Source organism: Typha latifolia, chromosome 10 (genome assembly GCF_019914945.1).
Source record: "Typha latifolia isolate L0001 chromosome 10, TyphaL0001v2, whole genome shotgun sequence".
Taxonomy (NCBI): domain Eukaryota; kingdom Viridiplantae; phylum Streptophyta; class Magnoliopsida; order Poales; family Typhaceae; genus Typha; species Typha latifolia.
Window position 1 is genome coordinate 6,576,601 of NC_133095.1, and position 27,089 is coordinate 6,603,689.

The 27,089-nt window shown below is 35.9% G+C and overlaps 1 protein-coding gene across 6 annotated transcripts; it reads right to left on the reverse strand.

The window, feature by feature from the left end:
- Nucleotides 1–2,978: 2,978 nt before the first annotated feature.
- Nucleotides 2,979–26,745, reverse strand: LOC140796903 (nodulation receptor kinase-like). 6 transcript variants are annotated; one of them, XR_012110553.1, is made up of 13 exons: nt 26,527–26,745; nt 25,815–25,965; nt 25,543–25,614; nt 25,376–25,447; nt 25,087–25,161; nt 24,809–24,987; nt 21,548–21,768; nt 20,920–21,046; nt 20,765–20,833; nt 10,771–10,960; nt 5,252–5,327; nt 4,797–4,926; nt 2,979–3,544 (listed from the first exon to the last, which is right to left on the reverse strand). XR_012110553.1 is itself a non-coding variant. In XM_073150087.1 (12 exons), the coding sequence occupies exons 1-12, from the start codon at nt 26,579–26,581 to the stop codon at nt 3,206–3,208; spliced, it is 1,668 nt and encodes a 555-aa protein (XP_073006188.1). In that variant the 5' UTR covers nt 26,582–26,745; the 3' UTR covers nt 2,979–3,205. The 6 variants fall into 6 exon arrangements, 4 of the variants coding, with proteins under 4 accessions (XP_073006188.1, XP_073006187.1, XP_073006190.1 ...); XR_012110554.1 differs by having other exon boundaries at nt 3,465–3,605; XM_073150087.1 differs by lacking the exon at nt 5,252–5,327 and having other exon boundaries at nt 4,797–4,929; nt 21,548–21,753.
- Nucleotides 26,746–27,089: the final 344 nt, after the last annotated feature.

Genomic DNA, 27,089 nt, shown 5'->3' on the forward strand with positions numbered 1-27,089 from the left:
TCCTCCCTCCTCATCATCCCCACCTAACACTCCTCCCTCCTCCCTCCTCCCTCCTTCGACCTCATTCTCTCCACCCTCCTCATTCCCTCCTCCCTCCTCCCTCTTCATCATCCTCACCTCCCTCGTCGGGATCCGGCATTCGCGACATGATGGCAGGGAGCGACGTGGTGGTTGGGGTGTTGAACACCGGGGTTTGGCCCGAGACTGGGGGCCTCCGTCGCTTGGCTATGTCGGGATTTGACCCGAGATCAGAGACTCCGCCGCTCGGCTATGCTGGGGTTTGGCCTGAGATTGGGGACTTCGTCGGGATTGAGGACTCAGCTAGTCGGACGAGAATATGGCCCTCGCCCATTGTGGTCGTGCCCTCAAGGTCAACTCTCGAGGACTCTGGATCCCCGTCGAGGACGCTAGATCCCTCGTTGAGGACGCGGGCGAGGGTGGTGGCCGCATTCTCCTCCTGCGGGTCAACCTTAGGTCAACATAAGGGTATTTTAGGTTTAAGGTATTTTAAAAATAAAATATATTTAATTAATAGAATATTCTCACAGTGTTAGTTAAAGTCGGGTGTTTTCAACACATATTCCCTAAATCATAGAGCTCGATTTATAAATAGTAAAAATGTAAGGTGTAAATATAAATTTAGCTAAAAGTTTGGGTGTTATATATAAATTTTCTTATTAATTACTATATTAATAATTGAGTTTAATAAAATATGTCATATTATCTATAATAGAGTGCATTAGAGTTCTTATCCATGGAATCTCAACTTAGTATCTAAGGAATGCATACTTAGAAACTATGAAATTTATAATTATTAATAGGGATTCATAGTTAATAATTATGGAGTCTACAATTATTAATTATGGAATCCATATTTTGTAACTATTGAATATAGTTATTACGGTATATTAACTATGAAATTATATTTGACTGTGTATCAAAATAAATGTTGTTATTAAAATTTCTGGGTTATTTGCTATTGTGCACAAACATTTTAGAAATAGATTATTGGTTGCTGTAGATAAATATTTCAGACATGCATAGATTATTATTTTTGTACACAAATATTTCAAAAAATAATATCTATTGTTGTTCTACACAAGTAGTTCATAAAAATAACATCCAAATTGTTCTAAATACAACTTCATTGTTGAGGCAATTATAGATTCACTTGGGCTCTCCATTTCTTGGTGTCTTAGGATGCTTATTTTTTCTTTTGACTTCATTAATAATAATTTTCGCTGTAATTTCTGCATGAAGCCTTGTCATATCATCTTGTATAAATATCATTGGTGTAACACGTTGCAATCGATTATCATACTCCGTAAAATAAAATCTCACAATCTATTCTATAAGAAAGATCTTGTTAATACCTTTTTTTTTAAAAATCCTAAAGAATCCTCAATCCCATCTAAAATAAATCTCTGCTAGCAAACCTATTTTTTTCTATTCTCTTCCTTCAACATTAACAAAAAACTTTTCATTATAAAAAAGGGGAACAAAAACAAAAAAGAGATTTGCACAAGCTTCACGCTCTCCGATTCCTCGCCGAAGGAAGAGAAAGCCCCGTCTCCATGCACTGGTGCCTCTTCTATTGGCTACAACCAAAGATGAGTCTTGAAAAGAGGATAGCTCTTGGTGGCAAGGATGAGATTAGAGAAGATCAATTATAATTTTTCCCACCGAAAAAGAGAGAGAACCATAGAAAAAAACATTTTTTTTTATATTTTACAAATGAGATCTCTTATATTTAATATAAGGAGACATCCTCAAAGTTGGTACAGCGATAATTTTAGTATTTATAGAAATTTTGTGAGTGAAGTTGTAAGGAAAACTTAAAATGGATAGAGGAAAATTTTAAATAGGTAGTGAGGAAAAATTATAAATTATTTTGATTTACGGTGCAAATTTCCCGATTATGAATTATTTGATAAAATATTTTAAAATATAAGATCGAATTTGAAGTATAGAATTTTAGTACTTTGTCAATGGTTTGTAAGAAGAAAATATAATATGAAGTTTTGTTGGAGTGGTCAAAACCACTTAAGAACGCAATCAGAGAATTTTTATTTTCAGGGAGACAGTTCCAACTACTTAAGATCACGCGTATGGATTCAATTTTTCTGGACTTTTTCATTTTCTACTATGATGACTTCACAAGCTATTTTTGAGGGGCATTATTAAAGGGGTTTTAATCTAACTCTATAAAGGTTTTAATTTAACTCTAGGAATCTCATCTATTATTGTTTGGAGGCTATTGGAGATCACATCATAGCTTTGAATAGAACGTGCTCAATTTTTTATTCATCGTATTGACATTAGATCTGAAAGAACTACATAATTAAGGTCACCGAGATGGAAGAATCAACCTCGAGGGTCACTAAGGTTGAGCATGGATCACGAGAAGTAGTTGTAGGTTTGAGCGAGCAAAACCTTAATAATATACTAGTGAGGAATGGTGGTAAGTAAGTCAATTTTATAACTGCTACGGTTATTAGTGATATGTTTCAATCCTAATTCAAATCTATGATTTGTTTACCTAAATTTGGTGTTTTTCTACATAAAACGGTAAAAATTTCTGTGATGATCTTTTCACGCTTTATTTTTTATATTTTATTATTAATAGCGTATGACAAATCTGATCTCGAGTAACATTTTTCCTAAGGTAAAGCTAGTAATACAGAATTCAATTGAACTAACTTTTATGCAATTGAAGAAGATCGAGAAAAGGACCCATTTAACCTTTTTCCAGTTCTTCCAATTTCCATTTATTCTGGATAAGTTTTCCAGCTTTAAGGGAGCGCCAAATGGTAGCAAATCGACAAATTATACAACTGGCATCCAACTTTGACGCCCAATAGCAAAGATTACCCTCTTCTTTCTTCACTAGCCACAATCAATTAACAACTTTGAACGTAGGATGGCCGATGAGATAGTGCTAATATTATCGGTTTAACTGGACACCAGTAAGTTCCCACTTTTCTCATAAAAAAAATTGCATTTAGGATGATAACTAAATTTTCCTTTAAAGGTTTCTAAAAGCATTCTTTGATAACTAACGAATAGCAAATGCTTTCTACATTGGATTAGGAAAGACCTGTCATTCCAAAGTGTTTCTGTCAACTTCCCCTTTACATTGATGCATCATCAATTAAGAACATAGTTTCACATCAATCTCATTTGCTTGCCATAAGTCCATGTGTAGTTATCTTGGAAGTGGAGCAGATATTGTCTGAGAGTATCCTAATGCTGTTTCAGCTGAACCACAAGCTGGAGCAAGCATCTTCCTCTCTAATGATAAGAAGCGGTTCGAACCTCCGATGCTTTCGATGGATCTCATATACTCCGAGGCATTGTTCTCAATTATCAGTGCATCTTCCAGCTCTCTTACGATATCTGCCATATTAGGCCTGAATGTCGAGAAGGGTTCTGTGCATATCAAAGCAGCCTCCACCACCCTCCACATCGACTCTGAGTGGTACTGACACGTTATGCTAGGATCCACAACTTCGTCAATCCTGGACTCCCTTATAAATGGTATTGCCTGTATACATATGTCGTATTATTTGGAAATGAGGGCGAAAGGAATTCAAATTTCACGTTTTCTGCAATTGTATTAAATATGAAGTAAGCTGGCCAGCAGTAAGTTGACGATACAACCAAGATGGGTGCAAGTTGCAGAACAACAATGCAGCAGAAAATAACTAGTACAATAATGCATTGAAATGCTGAAGTATCGAGAACTAACAGAAAAGATGATTGAGGGGTAGTCTGTTAGGAGAAAAAGTAAAGATTTGTTTAACTCAACATAAACAAAAACTAATATTAGATGCATTTGGGAAAATAAGATGACTTTAATAGTAGATGGTACAAAAAGACGCAAAAGAAGGCCCAAGTGTGTGATGGTAATTCTTTCAAGTTAACTTAGGACATGGTTTATTGGTAGTCAAATTGAGTAAGAGATGATTAACTGTTTCAAGTTAGGTTAGTATCTGATGTAAAAGTACGTATCTGAGTGCTTTGTGAACTGCATGGCAGCACACGTAGGTACCACAGAGCTAAAAGAGAAATTAGATGATTACTGAGCTGAAGGAATTTTTACATGTCCAAGCCTATCTCGAATATATCTAGTTTACAATTTGAGGAAGACAAGGATCACAAATATCAAGGAAAAATTAGTTTCTTTAGATTGTCATTGAATACAATTAGTACTGTGGATTGCAGAATACAAGAAGAGAAATATATGCTAAATTTATGTGCATTTATAAGTGCATGAATAACACATGGAATCTGGGCATAAATGGACCATGACACCTCTAACAAGATTGTTCACTGTAGATTTCTTATGACTAGTCAGGAAAAGACAATCAACTAATGAGTAGCAATAAGAATTTCTTCTGATTGCTTTGCAAGAAGCAGCAGAAGTTCTAATTTATTGTCCAAGAAACAAGAGGAAAAGAAGAAACAAGAGGAAAGGAATAAGGTCCAAATGTGTAGGTTTAATGGAAGGCAAATATTTTAAATGGGAAAGCAACTGGATTATGGTAATTCATCCATTAACATAAATAAATAAGTTTTTCCTGAACTAAATATACTAGATGCAATTCTGCCAATTTGTATGTTTCAACAAGAAGAGTTGCAAGGTAATGCTCAAAACTCAAAAGATCAAAGGCTGCAGATGCAGATGTTAATGATAGAGGAAAGACATAATTTATATCTTTGTATTAGTTACCAGCATGTAATCTAGACACTAAATTCATGAGAAAATCAGAAAATAAATATTACTGCTATCATACCCATTCGACTAAGCTCCATTCATTTCGTGGCCTGTGTATGTTGAGAGGCTCTCTTCCTGTCACAATCTCTAAAAGAACCACTCCAAAGCTAAAAACATCACTTTTGGCTGAGAGCTGCTGGGTTGAATAATATCTACAATAGAACAAATTTAATCTTTCAGCTGCTTGTTCCGCTGTTTTCCAGGTAACAAATTCCATATTATTAAATAGTAGTTATTGACAAAAGTTTACAGCTTTACAGAAGCTTTCAGATGCAAATATACAAAGCTCTTAAGAAAGAGGTACAAAAACATATACTACTAAATCCTAAGTTAACAGAATGCCTGATCATCAACAGAAAATATACTGAATTAATAGGAATGTCAACAGATACCAAGCGAAAATTGTTAATTTCAACACTGTGACTTGTCTGGAATTCAAGAAAACTAGAAAAATATTCCACAGGAAAACATTCTTATATGGACATTGATAGCATTTTGATACAGTGGTACAGGTATCCTTTCCGTACTATTATTCGTGTACTCCCAAAACCTGCATACATAAAATCATGAAATGCCTACAAAGCCAAAACTATGGCCCATTAAGCCACCCAAGATCACATGCAAGGGCATTCAACCATAAGGCAGTCACACACCACTGATCTATTGTGCATAAGTATCTATTACTGTTGGCCTAGCATTTGAAACCTGTTGAGATTATTGGTTTTATAGGGGCCTATGAGAAAATAGGCCCCCATGTGCTTGTAGGCTATATAAGCCAAGTTATTAGATCAATGAAGAAGTTTAGAAGGACTTTTTTAAAGCAATATGGTATCAGAGCCTTGCCTAAACCCCATCGACGCTAGATAGGTCTCCCCCAAACCCCATCAGCGCCGATCTCCAGTGCGCAGGAGAGAGGCTTCCCGGCGACGACGAGCCGTCTCTGCTCCTGATTGCGGTCACGCCGGAGTAGGTGGAGGCGGAGGCGGCAGAGAGCTGTCGTCGAGGCTCCCGTGCCGCTCCTGATTGCGGTCGCGACGTAGTAGGTGGAGGCGGAGGCGGCAGAGAGCCGTCGTCGGGGCTCCTGCGTCGTGCCGGCATCGATTTGGCGCTGCTAGTGCATCTCCACCTTCAGCATGTGCCGCTTGACACCGATCTCGATGGTATCTTCCTCTCCTAGACAAAAGCTATTGATATTTCAGCATGGCAGATGATGAACTAACTGCATTAGGACCAAGGCTGTCATATAAAAGCACATAGCAAATTCCTTCGGTCCTTGAGATTGATCGATGGAGGATATTATGAAGAAGTTGAGTGAGACTGAACTCAAGACCTTGCTTCTGGTGTTAGGTCGGCAAGGCGAGGGGTCGATATTGGCACATCCACAGTCTATGAGGCTAGATCTTCCTTCTGTGGATCTGAAACTTGATGGACCAGCTACGTACATTAGTTGGTCACGTTGGATCGAGGCTGCTCTAGTAGGGAAGAGACTAGATGGATACCTAACAGGAGTCTAGGCTAAGCCAGCAAGTGACAGTGCTAAGGCAGATGAGTGGAGGACTACACACTCCTTGCTTTACACTTGGCTATTGAACTCAATGGTTCCAAAGATTGCTTCATTAGTGGATGGCATTCGAAAGGTAATGGATATTTGGGCGAAGCTAAAGAGGACCTATGCTGGGGCCGATAACCACATGAGGGTGTTCCAGATCCAGCGTGACATAGAGGCGGTGGTGCAGGGTGATAGATCTATTCAGGAGTACTCCATGGAGGTGGAGCAGTAGTGGCAAGATCTTGATCATTTCTCACCTGTGTCGAGCTGTAGTGATCCGAAATGCAAGAGCAGGGAGTTCAATGCACAGATGAGGACTATGCAGTTCTTGGCTCATCTGAATCCGGCCTTTGATCAGAGGAGATCAGTCCTTCTAGCCCAGACAAAGATCCTTTCACTAGATGAGGCCATCTTGGTGATGATACAGGAGGAGAGTCACATGAGGCTGCATTCTGAGCCGGGTGGACTTCCAGGTGCTCGATCAACATTAGCTATTGTGAGCTTAGGCATGACAGGTGCACAGAGGGAGACCCATAAGTGCTACAACTGCGAAGAAGTGGGACACCTGAGCAAGGCATGGTCGAAGCCACCGACAGAGAGAGAGACAAGTTAGAGAAGGCAACTTGGAGGTCGTGGATGTGGAGGCCGTAGATGAGGCAGAGGTGGGGGCTACCAAGCACATCTGATGGTAGACCCACATGTTGAGGAGGAGACAGGCTTCACCGAGGAGGAGCACGAGTTGCTCGAGATGCTCAAGAGGAAGCACAGAATGGCAGGAGATGGAGGAAGGAAGGAGACATCCACATCTGACCCTAGGGGTAACTTTGCTACCTTTACTCATTCTGCCACAGGTACTGCACATGCTCTTGCCTCTATATCTCCCACGAGATCACTAGATTGGATCATAGATTCTGGTGCATCTAGACATGTGCCAGGAGCCTCGAGTGAGTTCACCTCTTACACTCACTTGACCCCTCTAGAGAGCATTCAGACTATAGATGGTACAGCCCAGCTGGTGGTTGGTAAGGGTATTGTTAAATGTACCGATTTAGTGACATTGTCCAATGTATTGCATGCTCCCTCATTTCTAGTAAATCTTTTGTCTATTAGTGCTATTATCCTCCAACTAAATTGTGTTGTTTCCTTTGATATTCCTAAGGTGATCTTCACGGAGAAGGAGACGGGTCGGAGACTTGGGACTGGCACGTGGCATAGAGGATTGTGGTACATGGATAGAGGAGGTTTGGATTTAGTACTGACATCTGTGGTAGAGGGGGTTGGAGTAGGAGGTTCTAGAATGACTATGGAGGAGGTGTTTCTACAGCATCATCGGCGTATGGGTCATATTTCCTTTTTTGTTTTGGGTATGTTGTACCCTTCATTGTATGAAAGGGCAAATAAAGAAAAGGTAGTCTGTGATGCGTGTGAGTTAGGAAAACATACCAGAAGCTCTTATCATAGCTTTAGGAATAGGAGTTTTGAGGTTTTTGATCTTATTGACATTGATGTATGGGGCCCTTGTCCAACAAATATAATCAATGGCTATAGATATTTTGTGACCTTCATTGATTGCTTTTCTCGAGTTACTTGGCTGTATTTGATGAAGAACAAGAGCGATGTACTTGCATGTTTCAAAGACTTTCACAAGGCAGTACAAACCCAACATGGTGCAGTGGTTAAGGTACTGAAATCCGACAGTGGGACAGAGTACACCAACAGGGCATTTGAGGAGTACTTATCTGTACAAGGGATACAACATCAGACTACTTGCCCATATACACCAGCACAAAATAGGGTAGCAGAACGGAAGAATAGACACCTGTTAGAGGTAGCTCGGTGCATGATGATCTCAATGAATGTTCCAAACTACCTGTGGGGGCAAGCAGTCTTAACAGCTGCTCAGTTGATCAATAGGATACCCTCGAGGATATTGGATTGGAATTCCCCCTGTGAGATGTTGAAGGGTGATAATGGAGGAGTTCTTCCCTTGAAAGTGTTTGATTGTGTGTGCTTTGTGAGAGATAACAGACCAACAGTAGGGAAGCTGGATCCTAGGGCAATCAAGTGTGTCTTTGTAGGCTACTCTGCCACTCAGAAGGGCTATGTGTGTTGGAGCCTAGGAGAGAGGCGATTGTTTGAGTATGGATATGACTTTTCGTGAGTCTGAGCCGTACTATCCCTTGAGAGTAGCCTCACCCTTTGGTGACTCGCCAGATAATGGAGAAATTGGGTGAGAGGGGGAGAGAAATAAAGGAGAAAGGCCGATTCAGTTAGAGATGATATTGGGTCCTGTTGTGAGAAAAGAAGTGGGTGAGGATGAGTTGGAAGTAGAGGTGATAGGAGAAGAAGGATGAGAGAATCAGAGTGTACCAGAGAAGGAGAAAGGGGAATGTGCCTATGCCCATAGTACTGGTCGTGCCAAGTCCCTCGTCCCGGTCTACTCCAACTCCTGAGATACCTACACCATCCACCACAGACTCAGGTGATATGATTCCCCCCTCTTCTCTTCCTGTGACATTAAGGAGGACCTCTCGCAGCAATGCGGAAAACCCTCCTGATCGTTTCGAACATTATTCTAATCTCTCATCCACATACGGAGCATTCATTGCATCATTGGACATTGCCTCTATTCCCAAGTGTTGGCAGATAGCAAAAGGAGACCTAAAGTGGAAAGCAGCCATGCATGAGGAACTAAGAGCTCTTGACAAAAAACCGCACATGGGAGTTGGTGTTACTACCATTCGGAAAAGAAATTGTTGGATGCAAGTGGGTTTTCACTGTGAAGCAGAATCCAGATGGGCAGGTTGAGCGCTACAAGGCACGCTTGGTGGCAAAAGGGTACAGTCAGACCTATGGCATCGACTATGATGAGACCTTTGCACCTGTAGCGAAGATGAGCACCGTTCGAATATTGATCTCATTGGTAGTGAATGGTGGGTGGCAACTACACCAACTGGATTTAAAAAATGTGTTTCTTCATGGGGACCAAGTGGAAGAGGTGTACATAGATATACCACCAGGATGTGGCACAGGCAAGACGGTGGGCAAGGTCTGCATGTTGAAAAAGTCTCTCTATGGGCTAAATTCAAGAGAGCTATGATAGGTATGGGGTACTAACAGATCAATGTCGACCACACCGTATTCTTTCGACGAAACGGGGTCATATTACCATACTTGCAGTCTATGTGGATGATATGATCGTCACTAGGGACGATGAGAGGGAGATTGCCCAACTCAAGGTGAGACTAGGCAAAGAGTTCGAGGTAAAGGATCTTGGTATTCTTCGATACTTCCTTGGGATTGAGATAGCTCGAGGAGCGGAGGGGATTGTTCTCTCCCAAAGGAAGTATACACTTGATCTCCTTACTAAAACAAGAATGTTGGGGTGTAAACCTGCAATTACACCGATCGACGAAGGTTCAAACTTAGTGCCAGAGGTCGAAGAACCAATTGATCGCTAGAGATACCAGAGACTGGTAGGCAGGTTGATCTATTTGAGTCACACTCGTCCTGATATCTCATTTGCGGTAAGTGTAGTGAGTTGCTACATGCATGACCCACGGAAATGCCATATGGAAGCGGTGTATCAGATCCTGAGGTATCTGAAGAGTGCTCCTAGAAAGGGACTGATTTTCAAGAAGAATGGTCATGTGAGCATTGAAGGCTACTGCATCTTTCTAGGAGGCAACTTGGTCTCTTGGAAGAGCAAGAAGCAATCCTTGGTGGCAAGATCAACAGCAGAAGTAGAGTACAGAGCCATGGCTTTAGGAGTCGCAGAGTTGATGTGGCTAAAAGGTATATTGGTGGAATTGAGGTTGGATCAAGGGGCCAGAATGAAGTTGTGGTGCGATAACAAGTCAGCCATAAGCATCGCCAACAACCCAGTGCAGCATGACAGAACCAAGCATATTGAAATTGATCAGTTCTTCATCAAAGAGAAGTTGAATAGTGGACTCCTGGAACTAGACCATGTTTCAACTAAAGATCAAGCAGCAGATTGTCTGATGAAAGGGCTCAATTCGTTGGACCTAACTAGAGGATGTGACAAGATGGGCTTAGTGGATATCTATCGCACATCTTGAGGGGGAGTATTGAGATTATTGTTTTATAGGGGTCTATGAGAAAATAGGCCCTCATGTGCTTATAGGCTATATAAGCCAAGTTATTAGATCAATGAAGAAGTTTAGAAGGACTTTTAAAGCAATAAAACCTCTATAGCTTCCTGTACTTGTGGCATTAGAAATCATAATAATGTAAAAATACTGCACTATATATTTTATATTAGGTAGTGCACCATAGTTAATTCACATCCTTATTAAAAATGATTAAAAGATTGCAATTACAATTCATAGTAACTATGATGAAACATCCTAAATGTTCAAAAATATATTTGAAGAATAAATTGCTCAAATTAAGTACTTCAAGAGATAAAGATCAAACTTACTCTGGATCCAAGTATCCTGCAGTTCCTCTCACTTCAAGGGATACACTGCTATCCCCTTCTTGAGGGGCATATTTAGAGAAACCAAAATCTGCCAACTTTCCGCACATGTTATGATCTAGAAGAATGTTACTAGACTTGACATCCCTGTGTATTATACAGCGAGCACCAAAATTGTGCAGGTACATCAAACCTGAATAATATCAGAACAAACTAGTGTCATGATTTGTCAAAGCTAGTATAACATAATATATCATCTGTCAAGCATTGAAACTTGAATATTTAAAATGATCTTCACACAGGTAATGTAACAACCCATAATTTTAAAACATAAGTATATAAATAAAATATAAATAAATATTTAAATAATGAGCAATTTTATTTTATCTTTAATATTTTAGGATTTTTATTAAATTAAATTAAATTTTTACATATATCTTTAAGAAGAAAACCATAGAGGAGATTCTAAGGGAGTAGATAGGGGCAGCACTATAGCAGTGCTACAGTACCGAGAATAGTAAAAAGAAAAGAAAAAAAAATAGAAAAAGATGAAAACACGTATAGAGAAGAGAATAGAGAGAAGACAATATATAGAAAAGAAAAAGAGCTTATCATACCAAAGAGAAGGAAAGGAAAGAGAAGACAAACATGGAGCGCTTTGGAATCCGTGCAGATTACATTAGGATGCGAAAATCAAATTATTTTGGATTGAGCGGTAAAGGCAAGTTCCTACTCATATTTTCTTAAATTTTATTATATAAAAATAGAGTTGATGAATTGAAAATATATCTTTATATTTATTCTTATCATGTTTAATTTTATGAAATAAGAAATTTTATAATATGATGATGTCAATTATACGGAAAATTAAGAAATTCATCGTTTCAAGGATTTTCAATAAAGAATTAGAGATGTTAAGATTTTATATTTTATAGAAAATTCAGATTTATTATTCTTGGAATAAAAAAAAGGATTTTATTATTTATATTTTCAGATTACCAAAAAATATTTAATATTTATTTCTATTACAGAAAAGAAGATATAAATAAGGAATATTTCAATTTAAATGAATTTCGGATATCTGAAAATAATTAATATTTATTTTTATTGCAGAAAATAAGATATAAATTGAAAGTATTTCAGTTTAAATGAATTTCGGATTTATGAAAATAATTAATATTTATTTTTATTGCAGAAAATAAGATATAAATTGGAAGCATTCCAATTTAAATGAATTTTGGATTTCTAAAAAATTATTTATCATTATATTTTATTTTTAGAAAATAACAGAGGAAATCTTTATACTAAATTACTAATATATTTTATTTTCTGTAAATAAAATATAAGAGATCTTTATTTTTGAGAAGACGATCACAAATAAAATATTATTTTGAGATGTGAAATTTTATAAGATCAAAGATTAGATTATTATTTATTCATGTTTTCTGACTTATATATATATTTGGATTTATGGATTTTTCATGCATATATGGTATTTAGAAGAATTGAGAATTTTGATGATTGAGGAATTTGATATTTGAGATTCAGAATGAATGAGTATAATTGAATACTGATAAAAATGAGGTCTGGAACCCAATTTATTTTCAAGAAGATAAATCCAAGGAAAAGATTCTTAAAATGTAACATTGCGACGTGCTACCAAGTGACTCTGGCGGGATTAGAGAAAAAAATTCTAGATTTTTGTCCTGATGACTCTAATCTTACTCAACGGCTAGTAGAAAAGTCATTAGAGTACCTACAGTGACCCTAGACGGATCGACTATCTAGAAAAGTCCCGAGCGCTATCTCAATAGTGACTAGGTAGTGCGATGTGGCAACGGGTCAGAGTACCCATTAATGAGACAATATGGTATTTTATCAGTTTTGGCGGGTTTCCATGATTGTACACTTTTGGCAGATATCGACTTCTTTTATATTGATTTATTTAAATTGAGATATTATGAATGATTTATAATTCGATTTCCATGATAATACACTTTAGTGGATATTGATTCGTTTTATGTTGATTTATTCAATATGAGATAATATGAATGATTTATGACTTTAATTTAACATATATGGATTTTGAAATTTAGTATAAGAGATAAAAAAAATTATTTATTTTCCAAGACGGCTTATATATATTATTATGATTCTTTTTCTGCTACTATATGTATCACATGTTGATATTTGTCATTAGACATATTATTAGTAGAGTGGGTTACTTGCTAGACATCTAGCTCATGAGGACTTGTTATTTTGCACGAATTTAAAAAGCTGCTTAGTGAGGACTCTGAAGGCTTAGTACTATTTTCGCTATGTCAATCTATTTTATGATTTGATTACTATTTGGGTTTTTGTGTTTTCTCCGAGTTTTATCCTAGAGATTTGCGGCCATCATGTTTTTAGATCGGGGCATGACAGAATGGTATCATAGCCAGATTTTTGATCTACCTCGTAGATTCATTACGGAAATTCAGTACTTAGAGTCCTTTAGATTAACTAGTCAAGATTTTTTTTATGACATATTTTCTTATAAAATTATGTAAGTTAGATAGTTATATCAATATAATATGTGATTATCAGAGTAGCTAGTGGAAGTGTGGATTAAAGATTTATTTATGATGTTTGTGAAAAGATAGTTGAATTGCTTATGCTGATGATGACATGGATACATTGATTTATTATAATTTAGCAGCTTTAATTTAGATTTATTATGGAGATAAATGCAAATCAGATGGTTATTTTTGGATTTAGTGTTATAATATTCAATTGAAGATCTAATCATTTCTAGAATGGATCGAGATTTGATTTTTTTATGTTTTAGGATAATTGAAATTATCTTTGGATTATTACTTCATAAATTCATCTAATGGAATTATATTTGAGGATTTGAATCTTATATTTTGGATTAAAAATAATAAATGAGATTTGGCTATGATAGTTTGGAGATACTTGAACTTATGTTTGGATTATTATATTTTGGAATTTTATTTGATTTAATAGTGATTGATACATTAATATTATAGAATAAGAAAATTATAGAAATTGGGAAGAATTGTACTGGAAGAAAAATATTATATAGATGAAATTTCTAATATTAAGATTGTATCATGATTTAGAGATTGAGGATTGATTTTTTTTATAAAAAAAATAGTACGGAAGTGATTGTATTTAATCATTTGATTTAGTTATGATATTGACAATTTTTATATAGACTTGATTGACATTAATATTCGAAGAAATTAGATAATAGCATAACTCGATATCTTTAAAAATACCTTATAGAGTGTGAAAATTTTTTAGATGATTTAATTTTATTTTGGAAAGATGAATTATATTGGTTATATAATATCAATGATTTGGAGGCTGTGAAGCATGGATACAAAATACGGGGATACTGAGATATGGATACGGGGATATAAAGATACGAATACGGGAATACGATAAATTCTTAAAAGTAGGATACAGATACGGCATGGACGCGCCAATAAATAAATAAATAATATATTTTTAATTTGTTGTCAACCAATATGACATGGTAAAAAATGATTATCCCATAAATAATAAGGTAAAAAGAAAGAAAGCTACATATTTAATATCTACATGCCTAAAACTTTAGAATAATATTGTAATAGAAATTAATATGAAACTTAAAATGTTAGTGAAACATTGAAACCTTATTCAACTATTAGTCTACAACTAATTTGGATCTTTAAATAGGTTTCAAGTTATATGTTTAATTCATTATCAAATAAACAAAGCCTTAAAGTATCATAAAGGATTAGACAATCATATATACATAGAAAGTATATATTTTATATCATCTTTTAGCACAAAAGGAAAAAAGAAAAATGATTGGATGATCAAGAAATGTATCGGAGTCGTATCAGAGCTGTATCCCGCCATATCGGAGCCATATCTTACCGTATTGGAGCCGTATGGGAAAATTAAAATTAATTTTTTTAATTTGGATACTCCTTCAGCCATATCCGATACGTATCGGGCCGTATCGGTATCCGATAGCAAACGAAGTATCTGAGCTTCATAGTTTGGAGGCGAAAGATGAATTATATTGGTCATATAATATCAATGATTTGGAAGAAGCACATGTGAGATTTTTAGTCTATATTGTTTACTTGATAAAGTTTATTACTCATTTGGATGTTGATGTGAATTTTGGTGAGAACAAAATAATTAGATAATTTTCTATGATAGATGAGTCATTAGAATTTTGATTTATAAATATAATGTCAGAACGAGAACATATTTTAGTTGAAAGCTTAGTTTGTGGATGACTTATATTATACTTGGAGGAGAATATTAGGTTTTCTTATTGTTGAGGAGATGATACAAGGATTTATGTTTAGATATCAATCATGATATATGGAAAGAGATAGTATTGATATTATTATTAGTGGATCTACAATTTCCTATTCTCTATATACAATTGATAAATTATATAGGTGATCAATTTATGATTCGAATGTTGAGAATTCTGTGAGAAATCTCTAGAGGAACTAAATCCGCAAGTTATATATTTGATGACAGTATCTTTTGAAATTATTAGATTATGATCATAATAATTTAAATTTCATGAAATCGTATAGAAGATCTATGTTAATTGGTTGATCAACTTTTGACCTTTGTATTGATAAGAGAAAATTTTGAGTGAGCAATAGAAGAAAAAAGGATTATGATTTATGAAGAAATTTTAAATTGGAAGTTTCATCGGAAGATAAAAATAAAAGCCCTTTAGTGCTATCATCTAGATATTTAGTTAAATGAGAGTAACGAGTTATATGAAAATTATTTGACATGTTCCAAAAATTTAAGTATTGGGTAGAAATTTGAAATATTTATTAGAATGATCTAACTAAGTCAACTCAAGTATCAATATTACAGAAATTGATTGATCATGATTATCTATTAAAGTTCTAAGTTTCGAGAACGAAACTTATTTTAAGGAGGGCAGAATGTAACAACCCAAAATTTTAAACATAAATATATAAATAAAATATAAATAAACATTTAGACAATGAAGAATTTTATTTTATCTTTTATATTTTAGGATTTTTATTAAATTAAATTAAATTAAATTTTTAGTAATATCTTTAAGATATTAGAATCCTTATTCTAATAGGACTCTTATTATATATTTTTTATTATAAAAAGGGGGCCTAGAAGAAAACCCTAGAGGAGATTCTAAGGGGGCCTAGAAAAAGGGGGCCTAGAAAAAAAAAGATTTCTTTTTTGAGAGAGATTAGAGAGAAAAGAGAAAAAAAATAGAAGATGAAAACGTGTATAGAGAAGAGAATAGAGAGAAGACACTATATGGAAAAAAAAAAAAGAGCTTATCATACCAAAGAGAAGACAATCATGAAGCACTTTGGAATCCATATAGATTACGATTAGGATGCGAAAATTAAATAATTTTGGATTAAGCAATCAAGACAAGTTCCCACTCATATTTTCTTAAATTTTTATTATATAAAGTTAGAATTAATGAATTGGAAATATTTCTTTATATTTATTCTTATCATGTTTAATTTTAAGAGATAAGAAATTTTACAATATGATAATGTCAATTATGCGGAAAATTAGAATTTCGTGTTTTCTCCGAGTTTTATCCTAAAGATTCACGGCTATCATGTTCCTGGATTAGGGCGTGACAAATAACTCATGCTAACTTATAGGTAATTTCTGAGTATCATATGATAGCTTTATTTTCTGATACCTAAAGCAGTACTCAACATCATTCTGTCTTGTCATATATGTCATGAACACCCATTCTGTCTTGACATTATTGAAGCCTATGTATTGTCATATAAGTTGTTTAATATTGTTGGTGACATAAACAATTCTCATCAGGGTTGGTTTTAATTTGGCCTATGCCCAGGAATTGGAGATAAAATATGAGATAAAAGTTTATCTTTCATCCTCTTTCAACTATTTCTGTGTCTAAAAATTTTCCAAAAGCAACTTCCAAATAATTGCTCTCTTATGGCATAAATTGCAAGCAGAGGTTAATAAATCTATAGCTTTCATAGCAAGTCAATCTACTGGCAGATAATTAAATTGATTTTTAGAAGGTTTGATGTTATATTGACATGTTGGCTACAGAAAAAAGTATTAGTTCTTTTAGGATCTTTCAGATCCTTGATTGGTCCTCGCGCATTAACCTTTCTTTTTTCAGAAAAGTCTTAAATCCTGATGATGTTGATGAAATAGGAACATTCTAAACTCTTCTGCTGTTAGAAAACTAGAACTATGATTGAGAATGCATATCGCATATCTGAGGTTCAAACCATAAAGTTACCTTAGTCAGATCCTATTGTCTACAACTAACCACAACAATGGTAATTAGGTATTTGGTTGCAATAATTTGGAGTCAATGTAATCATCTTTATTTATTCTAAGGTCCAGAATAAAGGAAATGATATATTACCTTCTTTTATTACATTTTCTCATGTCATTTTAGTCTTCCGCATTGTTCCAACAATCAGCAGCATAAGCAGTGGTACTGGGTAAATTGACTCGCATGTACATTATGTGGTCCTTATATGCAACCCCAATAGCATATGAGATGCATATGCAGACCATATATAGACCTGGATTGTCATGCCTGTCAGGATGGTCGACAATTCAGCATGAGTACATACGTATCATACTATAATTATTGGCACCAATATGGGGGGAATATCTCGATACTCTCTCATGACTACTCATGTTGTCACGTGCTACTAGGAATCAAGCATGTCTTACTTTAAATAAATCTAGGGTTAAATACATTTTGCTATCTTGTACTTATACTGAAAATCATTTTACCCTGTTGTACTTCAAAAATGCTCAATTCTGAACTCCTTGGATCCTACTAATGATGAGTTGGCGTCTAGTTGAGAAACGTAAGTACCTCCTAGACAGCTTTTCTGAATTAGAATATATTATATATTTATATAATTGGAGACTACACCTAAATTCTTAAGATACATGATTTGTTATAGTACTGGATAAATATATATAATTCATTATTTAAAAAAATAGTTAATAGAAAGCATACGGATACCCAAGTAGGTACCAAAGATAGAGGATGCCTGGAGGGAGATGATCGCGAAAGATGCAACCATGTGGCCCATGTCCGAGGTCAGTAGTCTATGCTTGTAATAAACATTCAAACACATGTCGTTTGCTAGGATTCTGTGGCGAGTTATCCTCTTGTGTTTTCTATCAACTAGATGGGTACCCGGTCTGAATGGATATTGATACATGATTAACAGATTGCAGGGTATGATCATGACTAACATACTCTTAGCGAATGGTCTAGAATGATTGTGTCATTTAGAGTTGATATTGATGATTGAAATATTGAGAAATGCGTTGATTCTTTCATATGTTGATATACATTATTATTGAGTAGTCGTTATGCATCATATATGGATGTATTTGAAATTGCCATAGCATGGTCATAGTCGGCATGCATTATATATTTATATATTTGAGGAAGCTATAATATAATTGTATTATTGGATATATATATATATCATTGAAGATATATCTACATGCCCATTTATGACATAAGACATATTATCTATTTATATCTTATTGATGATACATTTATATACTTATTCATAATGTAATATTTTTTTCTTGTAAATTATCCAGTACATAATTTACTCTCTGTTTAACATCATTGATTCGGGGTAAGATCTATTCAATATCTTAAGCTCACAACTCTTTTTATTTCTTTTCTAATCCTAAGATATGTGTTACATATTAGCGACTTAAGATAACGTCACGAGATATTTTAGAGCAAAAATAAGGTGAACTAAAAGTGAGGTAATATAGAAAATAACTTATGTATTGTAAAGGTTGGACTATATTCAATTGCGTATTAGTTATAAACTTAATAGTTTGTTGTGGTCTGTGTGAGTCCTGTCAGATTATATAGTGGTCTAGTATTTTTATTATGGATTTGCATATTTTTATACTAACATTTTTATTTGGATTGTAGCATGATTTATTTCTAGAATAGATTATCTTGAGTACAGGTTTACTTCCATGTGATCGACCTATCCGTCCTGTGACATGCATCGTGCATGTCATGTGGGCGTGCACTAGGCCGATGGGCAGGGACGTTAAATAGGTTGATCTAACTAAGTTAAGCTAAATCATCACAATGCTTCTTGTCTGATGAGATAATATGCTTGAAGCAAATTGTCACTTGAGTAAAAGATCCTCTTTATGTTGGATCTAGCTAATTCAAGTTAGATCAATTTAAGTAGACATCTTTTAAAACTAATCATCTAAAGTGGATCTACAATTACTTTATTGTGGAATTCATTTCCAATTGATGAAAAACAAGTGGGGCATGTCAAAATGACTCAAGCATCTTTCCTCTCTCTCTCTCTTTCTCTTGTCATTTCTGTGGGTTGTGTCGTGTATTGGTATGAACATACTACATGCCAGCTACAAGGCAAACCTTGACTCTTTTTTTCCTAATAGAATATGAATACATGACGACAACTCAAAGACACAATACACTCTAAACTCAATATTTGGGACCTCTCTTGGTCTCCCAGGATTTTAGTTCAAATCTCGGCGGAAATCCATGATCTTATTTATCGGTGTTTTTTTTTTTTTGCTAATGTGAGATTCTCTTCTAAATCTGCTTTTGATGTCCTACATTTGGGTAGTACTCAAGCAGCTTTTGCTAGGTCTATTTGGAAGGTTTCTACACCTTCTAATGTTGGACTTTTCTTTGGCTTTCTTTGAGAAATAAATTACACAATAGAGATTCTCTTCTCCTCAAAGGAACGTAGGCCCCCAGTTAGTTGCTGTTTTTGTGATGATGCAGTTGAATATTGTCATTATATCTTCATTGATTGCATTTTTGTCGAAACCATAATTCAACAGTTTGTGGATGCCGCTGTTTTTATTTTCTCTCCATCGATGTTAGACTATCGGGCTTACCAAAGGATAAAGCATATTCCTTCCCATATTAGGCCTTGATGGGATTTCTTAATTTCTTTATTGTAGTGATTAATATGAAGGAATGAAATAAGAGAATTTTTCGCTGGGAGGCAGTTACTCCTTCAAAGGCCAAAACTGATTTCTTTTCTTTTAATTCTCTTCTGCATCTTTAGTTTTCATCTTGTATCTTTTTAATTCATTATCTTCATGATATTAATTGGATTTAACCCCAATCTTTCTTAAAAAACAGATGCAGGGTTTTCAATTTTCCTACATATAGGTTGCAAAAACATGTTAGTGCTCTAGAGACTGGTTTTGCTCTAGGAATCAGATCGATAGTGAATTCGACCCCCTTGTCTAGAGGGAGCCCTCGAATGTTCTCAGGAAAAACATTCAAAAATTCTTGAACCACTAGCGTGTCAGTTAAGGCTTGGGCCACACTAGACTCATCAAACATGATTGCCACTTACTACAGGTGGTGTGCATCAATCTTTCAACAATTGACATTCTGTACCATCATTTAGCTGCAAAATAACTTCATTATTATAGCAGTTAATGCTAGCATGATAAGCGGTTGACCAGTCCATACCCAGAATTCAAAATCATCTCAAAAGGTAAAAGGTCTGCCCTAAAATCCCATTCACCAAAAGTCAAGGTGCAAGGACTAAACTGTGAATTTCCAAAGAATTGCCAACTAGGTAGCTATGATTAGAGGTTCATCAAAAGCCCTGGGGTCATATCAGTTACTCTCATAAATGAGGTGGAAATAAAAGAATGAGGAGCCCCAGGGTCAAATTAAATCCTAGCGGTATGAGAGAATAAAGTCATATGTAACTAATTTTCATTTTTATTATATACCTATAGGCTGCAAATGCAAATAACATGTAGTATAATAGAAAACATAGCTTTGGATAATCCAAATGTGTATATATAATATTACCAAGCAAAGTCACAACACTTGATCTCCTATGCCATATGCATTACTAAGTGCAAGAAATGAATAAATCAAATAACAAGAGAAACTCACCTCTGGCAGCACCTAGTGCGATAGACAACCTGGTTGGCCAATCAAGAACTTTCCTTTTTGATGCTTCACCTTTGGATAAAAAACCATGTTGAGTAAATAGAAGGAAAAATTTGAGAAAGCCTAATATGATTCCATACTGAAAGTAAGGATGATACCATAAAGGCGATCTTGTAGTGAACCATTAGACATGAATGGATAGACCAAAATTTGTTGATCATTTTCACAGCAGTAGCCAAGAAGTGGGACCAAGTTGTCATGCCGAATAGTGGAAAGGAAGCTTAACTGCATAAATGTTTAAGTTATTAAGTTAGGGGAGCTTCCTTTTAGCCTACAAATGATTGAAATAGTTGCTGTTGAAGGTACTAGAAAAGCAAGAACATATCTGACAAGAAATGAAAGAGAATCTAGATATATGGTTAGCCATACTAACTGTATTCATTAAATAGAGATAGATATAGATATACATAAAATGATTATACTCCTGATTTATGATCATTGATAAGATGATAATGTTCCGTGTACCTAATAAAGCCAATATAGATGGACATTTTGATGCATCTAAAAGCCATAATACTATTACATGTGCTCTTTGCTTGAGTTTATACAGTCTTCTCATTGATGAAATATTTCATAATAAACTAAAATTATCGAGCATTGAAGAGATGTGTGTAATGTTTTGTTCTAATAGATTAAGCATAGGAGCACAAAAAGAATAAAGACTATGAAAGTCGATGTAGAATATGTTTTTTATGAAATAGAAAACAATGTTTAGATTATGGATACCTCATTATTGAATTCACGTGTCCCTTGAGTTGAGGAGGCTGACCGCACCTTTACTGCCACTTCTTGACCATGTGGTAGAGTACCTCGATAAACAGCTCCGAATCCACCCTCTCCTATCAAAGTTTTGTAATTGCATGTGGCGTTTTGGATATATAGAAGTGAGAATTGCTGCACCACAGGGTCTGAAGGGTTGTGAACACTCCAATCTGAAAAAATTGGGTCTGCATATAACATAATGGTTCATATGAATTTTATGTATAAGATCACAATAAACTGATATCTGTGCATCTATGTGCTGTTTGGACATCCTAGAAACTCAGGTTAACAAGTGTACTGGTGACTTTATCACAAGTTCCATGCAGTTTCCATTGAATTAAGGTCGGCAAAAAAAAAAAACAAGATCATAATGTGTTACAAACTAGATCTGGACCAATCTAGAGGTAAAAAAGTTTTGGTTTCACATAAATTAGAGGTTAGAATGAACAGATATAAATAAAATAGTGGAGGAAGGTCAGAATTAGACAGAGTGGTAATTATCCAACATTGAGGCAGTCGTCAAAGGGTGGTAAATGATCAAGGGTAGTAGTGGACAATTGTAAGGTAGGGTGGCTCGTGAAGGTGATGGTGGCTATGATACACTTAGTTAGGAACTTTTCTTATTACATTAGTTGTTTATTTTCATTAAAATAAAATTCATGTAGGTCGCGTTCAAACGTAGGAGTGGTCGCGTTCGAACGCCCTTGTGAACGCCTCCATCAGGTTCGCAAATATAGAGAATGCATATTGTGCGTTCAAACGCGATCAGGCGAGTTTGAATGCCCGCGTTAGAACGCCTGCATTACGTTCGCACGTACAGAGAACGTCTTTTGGTGCGTTCGAACGCAATCGGACGCGTTCGAATGTGATTAACGGGAAGGTTCTAGAATTAGGGTTTCATATTGTTTTAGGACTTGTTGGCTAGCCTCTATAAATATGTGGATGGCAGCTAACTTCATTATGCTATTGGATTATTGATTTCTTACCTTTTATCTTCCCTCTAGACTTCTCCTTCCTCTTCACCATCCTTCCACCTCTATAGTTGGCAAGGTTTCTCCTAACTTCTAATCTCTCTCATCTGTCGAGTCACCCCTCTTCTTTAGGATCTCGACCACTTCGTTTCCTTCGTCTACTTCCCTTAATCACATCCACCATCCACCTTCACCTCTATATCCATCCATAACCCTAACATCCATAACCCTAACAAGTACACGAATTGGAGATCATGAGATCGTTGGATCAGTTCTACCGGAGCCATTGGAGGAGACAGAGATCGTAGAGTCAGTTCGTGTACTTGTTAGGCGTCGATGACGACATGGTACCAGATTGGAGATGGAGATTCTAGTTGAGTGGCTTGGTAAGCCATCCGATGAGGCGACATAGGAGTTGGAGACTGATATCTTGGAGCATTTCCCCGACTTCACACCTTGAGGGCAAGGTGGGGGGGGGGACATGGTGGGCTGATACATTTAGTTAAGATCTTTTCTTACTACATTAGTTGTTTATTTGCATTAAAATAAAATTCCTGTAAGTCGCGTTCGAACGCAGGTGGGGTCGCGTTCGAACGCCCTTGAGAACGCATACATCAAGTTCGCAAATATAGAGAACCTATATTGTGCGTTCAAATGCCTGCATCGCATTCGCACATATACAGAACGTCTTTTGTGCGTTCGAACGTGATCGGGCACGTTCGAACGTGACCGGCGAGAATCTTCTAGAATTAGGATTACTTATTATTTTATGACTTGTTGACTAGCCTCTATATATATGTGGATGGTAGCCAAATTCATTATGCTATTGGATTATTGATTTTCTTACCTCTTATCTTTTCTCTAGACTTCTCCTTCCTCTTCACCATCCTTCCACCTCTATAGTTGGCAAGGTTTCTCCTAACTTCTAATCTCTCTCATCTGTCGAGTCACCCCTCTTCTTTAGGATCTCGACCACTTCGTTCCCTTCGTCTACTTCCCTTAATCAAATCCACCATCCACCTTTACCTCTATATCCATCCATAACCCTAACATCCACTCCACCCGTTACCACCACTATCACCCACGTTATTCCGTGTTTTTGTTCCTACTATATTTCGAATCTGCGAAGGGTGTAAATACGAAAGTTGTAGATCAGGAAGTTACGAATCTAACTCAATTGGTTTCGTAATTTTCTGACTACAGTAGAATATCTAACGAATATTTTTCCATGGTTGCGCGGGCTGATTCCTGTAATATATTCAGATCTTGAAGGAATAGTTGCTAGCTTATCTTTGGTTCCAGATCTCATCAATTAGTATCAGACTCATCAGGCTAAGGTTTGTAGAATTAGGGTTCTAGATCTACTCGTAGTAAAATAAACGATTATGATTAATTTACTTCTACTCCTAGATTATCTTACTCTTACTCTTGCTCCTAAGATAAACTCAAGACTAAAATAATTTCTTAATGCTTGAACGGTTAGATAATTAAACAAAGAAGCCAGACCCTCTATATATAGGTCGGGTATAATGAATCATATTTGGACTAGTCCAAAATATTTATACAATTCGAACTAGAACTTGCCTTATAAGCTTACATGACTTATTGGATTTGTCTTAGAGACTTATAGGACTTAATTGAACTTACCTTAGAGACTTATATGACTTAATTGGACTTATTTTTTTAGGCTTATATAATTTAAGTAGACTTGTCTTAAGGGTTTACATAAGAGATAAGCATAAATCAATTAAAAGATAAATAAACTTGATCCATCGAGTCAAATGCCCTCGTGATGTGATCCGATGTGACCTAGTTTGCATTATAATGCCACACAATTCACACGTGAAGAAAACGATAAGATTTGATATAATACACCGTATTCATTTGTGTACTAATTCCATGCAGAAGTAACAACATCAATCCCTAAATATACAAGTGGAAACAATTAGAAGATAGACATATTACTCACTACTCTCATCAGAGATTAAGTACGAAAGTTAGATGGAGGAGGGCAGTTGTTAAACATTGATCGTTGAGAATAAACAAAACTACAGAACTACTACAGATTGAACCATAAATTTCAAGTTCATCAAAGCTGGAAACTTAGTATATCTAGTCTGAGCAATGGACATTCACCTTTACATGATATAGTGAGCAACAAAATGGTGCTGGATTTGAAATACATTGTGCATCATGCTTTGTGAAGTTTCCAAAATGCAGTGACCGAACATAAAAGGATGAGTATTTGACATACCCTTAACAGCTTGGTTGTCTCCTTTACTAGGATGGTGGGTGCGCCTGTAAAAGCAAGTAAAAAACATTCCAAGTGCAAGAGTGCAGGCAATGGATCCACCAGCGATGCTTCCTATCACATAAATTCTTTGTTGAGAAAATTTTGATTGTGAAATGTCTTGTTTGTCACAACCTCCAGAACTGAATTCAAGTAAAAAGAAACCTAAGGGATCAGATAGGTATTCAATAATTCAGCAGATATTATTGTGCAGCTAAATTGTCATTGTGTAGTCAGCATACATTAGGGTAAAATTCGTCCTATTAGATAAGCCAGGAGGAAGTTGATCGCTTAAGAATGGATTGCACCTGATAGCCCTAAAACATACAAATAATACTTATATTAGCTGCAAATATTAAACCACAAAGAAAAATTAAAAAACAGAGCTCATTATCTTCTTGTAGAATTAGAAAATGTAATGAGATACGACTCTTCAAATCTTCTAGAAGTACAAAGGATACAGTTCATGTACTCACGGTCCAAGTTGTGAGTTGAAATGAACATTAAGGAACACAGTGATGTTGAACTTACAACTTTGATAAATGAATGAGAGAGCCAAAAGATTCTGGAATGGATCCAGTGAAGTTATTATTCTTCAGATCTCTGAACATTCCAAGAAAAATAGCATTAAAAGCAAAGAACAGATACCAGAGTTATGGACTCATGGAGCCATGATTGCAGGAAATAGTTCAACATACAGGTCAATTATCTCTGTTAGGTTACCAATTGATGTAGGAACTGGCCCATTCAAACTCTTTGATGAGAGATCTCTGTGTACATATTAGGATGCCCAGCATTCAGTAACACGTTAGTGTAAGATGTCCTATGAAAGCATTAATGTAAGATGATGGATAAAAAATTGAGGATAAGAATAAAGAAGGCATTACAAAGCAAATTGTATCCCAAAGAGATTAAAGTGGTGAAAAAGGTTAGAAACCAAGCTGCATTTGGGGGGACTGAAGTCACTCACAACTTCACAACAGCATAGGTGCCATTATTCTGTGTACAGCGGATGCCTTCCCAGGAAGGAGGCAAGCATGGATCATCATACCACTTCTCCAACAGCTTGTTTCTTGGGTTTGTCTCCAAAAGCTCGTGCTTCAGCTCATTCATTGCATCAACTGTTTGAAGTTCTATGAGACATCAAGTTTCTTTATGGAAAAAGAGGAAAGTCCAAATCACTCGAAAATTAATGTCATTACAGATTATATTTAGCATAGGAAAATCATCATTCAGAAAAGTTCACTATGATGAACATGAGGTGAATCCATTAAAAGCATTATTTCTATCTTAAAATAGTTCCATTTACTGCAATTCTTACAAGAAAACATTTGCCACTTTACAACAATGTACATTAGTAGGGGACAGCTAATTGAAATTTTAGGTAAAGATCTTATCTGTCATGTCACATCTTGCTCTCTTGATAACACATCTCAACAAAGCTAAACAAGCACTTATGTTCCTGAAACACTTCAGGCAAAATTTTATCCTTCCACCAGAAATCGCACCTTTGATCACTAAATTAATATAATATGCATCAATTTGTGACCATATTAATGCCTAAGTCCACCCAAATAAATCAATCCTGTGCTATTCTGTTGAAAAAAAAAATCAAAGAATATATTTATTTTCACCTACAAAATGATCTATTACAACACGAACAAGAATCACAAAGACCTTACCTTGCGTCCCATACCCTCTGGAAAAAAGCATCAGAAGAAGGAGGCACGAGATCATCGCCGGCAAAGCTAAGCCCTAGCCAGCCATATAATCCATCAGCTCCGAATCGGAATCTTTTGACCAGCGATTGATTCGAACGAAGCAAGAAAGGGAGGAAAGGGAAGTCGGGGGGAAGTCCACCCGGAGTAGGAGGAGAGAAGAAGGGAGAATGAGAAGAGTCCAAGTGATGGGGAAAGTCCTGGAGTTTGTTTGTCCGGATGGTGGTAACTGCCGTCAACTGTTCAATTCCAGCCATTTTATTATTGAGCTGGTCAAACACAGACACGTAGGAGGCCCCACCTTTTTTTGTTTTGTATTTGTTTCCAAAGGGAGTTGGTGCCAAGGGTGACTCTTTTGTTTTCCAAAGGGAATTATTATACCTTCAGAAAAATTATAATTTATACCCTATATTTCGGTTTCATTATGATCAACAAGCCCACGATTAGACTTGATCAAACGGCCCAACCTGCCCGCCCCCGGTCTGACCCAGCCCGGTTTGGACCGGGCTAAGCCCGACCCGGATTTG